Here is an 8,499-nt window from a genome sequence, read left to right as displayed (position 1 = left end):
GCAATGGAAGACTACAAATAAGAGATTGTGTTACAACCTATCATCTCATACAAAGTCATCAAAGCTGCATGGTCCTTGTGGCCAAGTGACAGGCTTTTATTGAATTGAAATAAGACTTTCAGTTCAATGTCCTTCTATAAGTCTTTGTCTCATCTTCAGAAGAGGAGGGTCTGAAGGGGGGGCGGGTATATAAAACCTAGACTGGCCAGCAAACTATGCCCAAATCTTGGCAGTGCCAACTTTAAGCCATGAACAGAGTGAATTTGTCATTGCTTCATTAATCTACAAGAAGTTACTTAGCAATGCATAGTCCACTTCTCTTGAGTTTCAGCACTGGGTGTCATAGCAGTGAAGGGATTAGGGACCAGGGTTCCTTGTTATCCCCTGTGAACAGCCTATTGACAACCTGGAATCATGGGCTCAGTTTTTCACTGTGCAAAGGTTTAGTGTTAGATGCAAAAGGGAGTTCAACTGGAGCCTGTCAAACATATGCTATGTAAATGGTATACATCTGGGAAAGGATTGGTAACTGTACAAAGGGGAGCAGTCATTTAAATATTCCCAGAGCATAAGGACAATGCTGCGAAAGAAACAATTGTAAGATACACAGAGCGTGTATTCATGTAATGAAACTATTTCTCCCTGCATCTATTGTATGCTCCTCACTATAGCAAGCTGTTCTTTTCACATGACCATTGGCTGGACAGGTAGAGGGATTAATATCATTAATACCATTCTAGTGAGCAGTGGGGCTGACCTGCCCACTACTCTGCTCCATGACTAGAATGAACAAAGAATAAAAGTTGGTTGGATCAAATTCATTATTGATGCTAATGATGTAAAATGTGTCCCCAGCCTTATCATCACTGGAGGAGTAACACTGGTGTATATTACTTGCACTTTGTACACTTAAGATTTTCTTTATTTTGTCTACACATTGTTTCCCTTGGGGTTTTATTGTTTTTTTCATATTTATAAAATATATGAGAATAAAGTATCAAAAGAAAATGTATGGAATATGAATGATTTATCATGTAGCTTATCGTGTACGTTTCAGTACATTGTCCCAATATCTTGCTTCTCTCAATCTTAAAATAAATACACAATTTTTGTAAGATAGAAGACCCTTAGAACATATTACCTATAGGTATGGAAACTGCCATGTGTGCAGAGAGAAACAGGGTTGAGGGTGATCTTACATTTTGCTTGGATGTGAAGAAATTTCCCTATTTTTCTGTGGACTCTATCCCCCTTCCCTCCTCTCTATGATATAGTGGTGGGTTGATTATAGGGATTTTACATTGTATTGTACTGATTTACTCAGCTTGGTTAACTTACTAGAGAGAAACTGAGTCTAATAAAGTAATAATTAAAGTAATAAGTAATATAGTAATAAATACATCTAATGAAGGTTACATATGGTGGTCAATTTATAGGTTATATGAAGATTGAATAAGGATATCTAATAGTTCTGATTGAAATATATATATACATGTCCATTACAGCTCCCACTCTAGAAGATACAGTGAAGAATGACATAAAAAGTGCCTATAAACCCCTCTTTATAGAGAAATAGTACAAGTATCTTACTCACCCCAGAGATTACTTCTCAACAATATTATATAAAACTATGGATACAGTTTTTAGTTGTTGTTTATACCAAAAGAGGGTTCTGTTAGGTGTATAGAGCACAGATCTTAATCAATTTAGGATCTATTGATGTAGGCTCATTTTACTGTGTTAAATTATCCCAGTGGTATTATCATCCCCCCCCCCCCCAAAAAAAAAAACAAAAAAAAAACCTCCTAATACTGGCACGTATATACACTTTTAAGTGTTCCTAAAAAAAATAAAACAACAACATTCTTATAGAAATTTAAATGGAATCTATGAAACTTTGTAGTCACCCCCGTTATACATATTGTATCTGTGATAAAGTTAGAGCTTATGCTTTAGACACAATAATCACATCATAGTGCACATATGAGGAGTGCTTGCAAGTTGCAATATCATCATGCTGCTTTATTGTTGTAGCAGCTGTACATGGAAACTTTTCCTCTTAATACCCTACATAACACTGTTTCTTCCCGGCAAGCTCCCTCAGCCCAGATCATGTCCTGTAACACTGGGGCCTTTTTGTTGCACCCTCCTGAACCTTGCCCTCTATTAGAACAGAGACTATTGGTAACAGTGCTCAGACCTATTCATATCAATGACTGTCTTCCAAGTCTTCAAAGAGCCAGAAGAGACTAGGAGTGATAGATATAGTAGGGACCACTTCTGCCTATATGATTTCACTTATCTATATACCGAGGCAAAAAAAATATTAAATCCTGAGGGATTTTAATATCCCAAGAGACCATTGTGACTTTTTTTTACTTTTATTTTTTCTTGCAAAACTTTAGACTGCAAACTCCAAATTTTGTGAATTCTATTTATTATAACAGGCTCAAATCCAGGATACATTGTGATGTTAGTATGTAATTGTTACTAAATGTGGGGGATTTAGGTGTAATAATATATCAACATTATATTAATAGTTCATTTAGCAATAGCTGTGTAACAAGTCTAGGAAATGAAGGATATTATAAGTATATGTATAGATCTTGGGTTCATGAATAGTAATAGTGGCAGAGCACGTTCCCTTGTCATTTGCAGACTTCAGCTTCAAATTGTCTTCACTTTTCTTTGTATTCAAAGGTTTTAAGCTGGGCTAATTCCCATGAATGTAGCACTATCTGTCATTAACCTAGCACTCCAAGCTTGTGTTTCCTTTGTATTCCATATATTATGGTATTAGCCTCCATAATAAGCAATCACATTAAGTAAATCATCACTTGTCTGGCTCCATTCAAGCTGAACACCTACCACAAAGAAAAGTGAAATGAAACACAAGTAACTGGAAGGTTTTTTTATTATTATTATTATTTAAATAAATATAAATATACTGTAGTTTTGTATAAAACTATTCACATGCAGGTGAGTTTACACACATGGAGAGATTAAACTATTTACATGCCCATACCCTCATATCTACAGGATGAGCTACATACAAGGCTGGAAACCAAAACATTCTGTACAATGAAGAACCAAAACTGAGCAAGTGCCAAGCAATTCCCATGACTATGCTATCCTTCCATACCTATGACTATGCTATCCTTCCATACACATGACTATGCTATCCTTCCATACCCATGACTATGCTATCCTTCCATACCCATGACTATGCTATCCTTCCATACCCATGACTATGCTATCCTTATGCTATCCTTCCATACACATGACTATGCTATTCTTCCATACCCATGACTATGCTATCCTTGCATACCCATGACTATGCTATCCTTATGCTATCCTTCCATACACATGACTATGCTATTCTTCCATACCCATGACTATGCTATCCTTGCATACCCATGACTATGCTATCCTTGCATACCCATGACTATGCTATCCTTACAAACCCATGACTATGCTATCCTTGCATACCCATGACTATGCTATACTTGCATACCCATGACTATGCTATACTTCCAAGCATGGAATAGAACATCAATCCAGGCTGGTTTAGATGTCCAGCATGCCGAGGAGTGGAGCCCAATGGAACCTTTAGCATAAGATTCTGGAAAACTGCATGGAGTGCAGTTGTTTTTTTTGTGTTATTGCTGGTGGATCACAAGTGCAGTGGTCATACAGTCTGTTATATGGAGCTGTCTACTATAAGGGTGAGATCTCCTTGTCCTCAGTGGTGGAAGCAGGAGATAGGGAGTCTTCATCTTCTGAGCCAGGGTAGTGCCCTTGGCCACTTGCACATTTGCAGCCACCATGGGTGTTCCTCTGAGAGCCTTTATTTTCTTTCTTATGTTTCACCCTCCTGTTTTGGAACCAGATCTTCACTTGCTTCTCAGAGAGGTTGAGGTAGGTAGCTATCTCAATTCTTCTCAGTCTGGAGAGGTACATATTTGAGGAGAACTCCCTCTCTAACTCCAGAAGCTGGGTGCTGGTGAATGCTGTCCTCATCCTTTTACCATTTTGCATTTGGCCACTTTCTGCACCGCCTGGGGATGAAATATAAAAGAGTATAAAAGAAGAGAACTGCTAAGCAAATAAGGCAAATAACATGAAATAGGTCACAAGCCAGCATATATGTGTAGGAAGTGTTCCCTAAATTAGGATTAAACTGACATTCTGTTCCCAATGATCCATGTAGGGACAGGGATTATTCTCCCATCAGTGCTTTCTTATTAGAACAGTTACTATGTAAACTCTGCAGTTGCTTTACAAACTGTCTTCTGCATGGTTAGCCATATTTTATGCAGTCAAGAACATGTCACATTGATACTAATGCTCTAACCTACACATAAGGCTATTGGGAACATAAGATACAGCCATACAATGAGCTAGGAACATGAAATATACAATGTTGCTATATGAGAAGATGAGTGTCTTACCCATTGACAGGCAGTGGAATCTCCTGGGATCTGTAACGTTGTAGGTTGGATTGCAGACAGGTGTATGCCCTGTGTGGACCACGGCTGGGGCAGGCTGTTGGCTCATCCTCTGGCAGTAATGGGCATCTCCACTTTGGAACTGGCTCTTGAGTAAAGGGATGCTAGTCCTGGACGAGTGCAGGTGAGAGGTGACACAGATGGGACAGACACAAAAGCTGCCACTTTTCTTGGAGGGACACATGGGTGCAGAAACAGACATAACTGCTGGAGATGGCATGCTGATGGGCAGGAGGAAGTCTTGTCCATGATGGTGGTGGTGGTGATGATGATGAGGATGATGGTGATCTGGTAAAGATGGAGCAGGTCTTGGTGAGTCTTTAATTATTAATGAATCGACATAGAAAGACCTAGACATGTCAGATCCCTTGAGGCAGCCAGACAGCTTTAAGTCTCCTTCAGCAGCAATGGATGCTTCTTGTGAAGAGCACAGTAGCTCAGAAGGTGCTTATGTTCAATAGCTAAACAAAAGGGTCCCCAGGAGAGGGCTGGTCCTAGTCACCCACGTGTACCCCAGCCTGGGATTAGACACTGGAACAAGTGCAGGGCGAACTCTCATCCACTTCATTCAGACTACTTGTCCAAGAGTTAACACAACAAAGGGGAGAGGGAACTTTGCAAAGTGTTTGGTTTGTTAATTTTACAATCAAGATACTTTCCAGACAGGAGCAGCTGCCCTTACAGCTTATTACCCTCATTTATTAGCAATGGACCAGTCATTATGTACAGTCTACCATCCTGGCATCTGTGGCTGAAGCTACTTATAATGTTATTTATTACTATGGGTATAATGCGGCATAGGAAGATAAGGAAGACGATGAAGAAGAAGTTTTACAAGAAGAAGAGGAAGAAGAAGACGTGGAAGAATCAGAAGGAGAAGATAGAAAAGAAGATAATGGAAAACTATTGAAGCTGAACTAAAAATCAACAAAAATAATAAAACTTAATGGAAATATGTAAATATTTATATATAATAAAAAATATTCGTCAATAGAAAAGGTAAAAGTTACTATAAATAATGGCAGTAATAGTATATGCATTGCAGTGTAATAGAGGCAATTCATACATGAAAATAGCAAAAAAAAAAAATATATATATATATGTATATCTCAAACTAGCATAATTACACTGTAATATTTGATATATTAAATAACATCATAGAAAGATAGATAGATAGATAGATAGATAGATAGATAGATAGATAGATAGATGTTAGAACTTATTTCATTGCCATTTTCCAGGGTTGAATTATAACATTGGCACATGTTTTACATAGCTTGTAGTTTTTGCTTTGGATGAATGAAATGTTTTTGTTTCAATTTCCCACAATTCAATTATATTTAGTACAAAAATTCTGTCTTGAGATACCAGGAAATAAAAAGATAGCTCATCCCTGAAATTTGCTGATGAGTGCAATAAGGAGGAGTAATGATAATAATAATAATAATAATAATAATAATAATAATAATAATAATAATAATAATAATAATAATAATAATAATATCATCATCATCACCATCGTATTATGTAAGTACTATCTAGAAGTATCATAACTATAGCAAAGTAGATACCTGGGAGCCCTTTCCAGCACTTGGGAAAGCTGAGTTATGAGGTTATGTCTGCTAGCAGTGACCTGAGCTGAGGATTCTGGATGCCAGTGAGACGTGTGAGAGTGGTTATGGAGCTATTTGGATGTGATTAGGATTCCATTATAAAGTACTTACTGGAAGGTGGATGTGTGCAGGGTAAACAGGGAGCTATTCCAGCAATGTGCTAATCCGGCATCTTGTGACAACAATTAGCAGTCATAGAAGGTCAGTGCCAAACGATTGGGGGACTCTGATCTCCATCGGGGCTAGGCTACCTGCTTCATTTTGTCGTCAGGAACTGGATTGTGGGCACATTACACTTGATGGAATATAACTAGATTACACAGATAGATAGATAGATAGATAGATAGATAGATAGATAGATAGATAGATAGATAGATAGATAGATAGATAGATAGGAGATAGATAGAAGATAGATAGATAGATAGATAGATAGATAGGAGATAGATAGATAGATAGATAGATAGATAGATAGATAGATAGATAGATAGGAGATAGATAGATAGATAGATAGATAGATAGGAGATAGATAGATAGATAGATAATAGATAGATAGATAGGAGATAGATAGATAGATAGATAGATAGATAGATAGTTGTGCTTTCTTTTGCCATTGGACTGTGTAGTAGTTTGTGTATGATGACTCTGTAGTTACCAAACCTTTAGCTCTCCAGCTGTTTGCAAATGCAATCCCACCATGATAGGAGTTGTAGTCTTGCAACAGCTGGAGAGCCAGAGGATGGAGAACACTGCAGCAACCCTTCTAACATTAAACGTGCTGGGAGTTGTAGTCCCAGGATGCAGCTGATGAATGGATGATGTCATGTATAGTGTCTGAGCTGCCACATCAAGCTGTGGATGGGTAATTGGGATAATAGAGTGTGAGCAATGATAAGAGGCAGCAGTGAGGAGGAGATGCTGGCAGCCAGGCGGAATGATGCAGGACGTGTGCCCACACCATTCTCTCCTCCTTATTACTATGAGATTTCTTCATAACTCTGTCTGATGCTAGAATGTCTCTGGCCATGAAGTAATCCCTGCAATGAGGGCCTGCAATGAGTCTATAATGAGCGGTAATTGCTGGGCCTGGCCGGCACACGTGGAAGGGTTTAGCAGGTATTAAGCAGCTGGGTACAGAGCACAGCCTGGTACAGAGCCATCACTTTCATAATTCAAGGGGAAAATTAGGCCTTTTAAGGGAAAAGCCTTTGATTCCCTTCATTCTGGTGAGGGGGGATGAGGAGTGGAGAGCTTCGTCTGCCTTCAGCTCAATACACTGGAACTAATAGCAATGTAACTAAAGGCCCCCTCATAGAAGGAGAATGGTCAGAGGAGTTCAAAGGGGCTGCCAACTTATCATACCCAAACCTCCAATACACAGGGACTAATAGCTATAGGTATAGGGACTAATAGTTATATGTAGGTAAAGGCCCCCTCATAGAAGGAGAATGGTCAGAGGAGTTCAAAGGGGCTGCCAACTTATCATACCCAAACCTCCAATACACAGGGACTAATAGCTATAGGTATAGGGACTAATAGTTATATGTAGGTAAAGGCCCCCTCATAGAAGGAGAATGGTCAGAGGAGTTCAAAGGGGCTGCCAACTTATCATACCCAAACCTCCAATACACAGGGACTAATGGGTATAGGAACTAATAGCTATAGGTATAGAGACTAATAGCTATAGGTATAGAGACTAATAGCCATAGGTATGTAAAGGCCCCCTTATAGAAGGAGAATGGTCAGAGGAGTTCAAAGGGGCTGCCAACTTATCATACCCAAACCTTCAATACACAGGGACTAATAGCTATAGGTATATGGACTAATAGCTATAGGTATAGGGACTAATAGCTATAGGTATAGAGACTAATAGCTATAGGTAGGTAAAGCCCCCCTCATAGAAGGAGAATGGTCAGAGGAGTTCAAAGAAGCTGCCAACTTATCATACCCTACTCCTCCAATACACAGGGACTAATAGCTATAGGTGTAAGGACTAATAGCTATAGGTGTAAGGACTAATAGCTATAGGTATAGGGACTAATAGCTATACAAGTAAAGGCACCCTCACAGTTGCAGAATAGAAGAAGAGTCCAAAGGGGCTACACACTTATTATAAGCAACCCCAGTTCTCAAATACATGTACATAAGGACTAAAAGCTAAATAGGAAACCCTCACATATAGAGAATTATAAAAGGAGTTCATATGGGGTTCACAGTTATTATAAGCAATCCCACTTCTCCTATAGGTGTACACAAAAACTACTACTATATAGATACTGATACATATGGATAATAAGTAATGGGATTTAAAGTGGGTGCAAACTTATCATAACCAACCCCGCTTTTAATATACATGTGCCCAGAAACTAATTGCTGCACAT

At 38.7% G+C, this 8,499-nt stretch overlaps 1 protein-coding gene across 1 annotated transcript; it reads right to left on the bottom strand.

Moving 5' to 3' along the window:
* Positions 1 to 3,717: 3,717 nt before the first annotated feature.
* Positions 3,718 to 4,866, bottom strand: GSX2 (GS homeobox 2). The gene is made up of 2 exons (XM_069976534.1): positions 4,452 to 4,866; positions 3,718 to 4,058 (listed from the first exon to the last, which is right to left on the bottom strand). Exons 1-2 carry the CDS (start codon positions 4,864 to 4,866, stop codon positions 3,718 to 3,720), a joined length of 756 nt encoding a protein of 251 aa, XP_069832635.1.
* Between the last annotated feature and the right edge of the window lie 3,633 nt (positions 4,867 to 8,499).

Source organism: Dendropsophus ebraccatus, chromosome 7 (genome assembly GCF_027789765.1).
Source record: "Dendropsophus ebraccatus isolate aDenEbr1 chromosome 7, aDenEbr1.pat, whole genome shotgun sequence".
Classification (NCBI taxonomy): Eukaryota; Metazoa; Chordata; class Amphibia; order Anura; family Hylidae; genus Dendropsophus; species Dendropsophus ebraccatus.
Note: the sequence above shows the minus strand (reverse complement) of the source record. Positions and strands in the feature narration are given on the sequence as shown.

Bases quoted from the DNA above. Each gene is read 5' to 3' on its own strand.
- GSX2 (XM_069976534.1), bottom strand. From the start codon at position 4,866: ATGTCTAGGTCTTTCTATGTCGATTCATTAATAATTAAAGACTCACCA. The intron at 4,059-4,451 runs GTAAGACACTCA...TTTCATCCCCAG, and splicing joins ATTCCACTGCCTGTCAATGG to GCGGTGCAGAAAGTGGCCAA.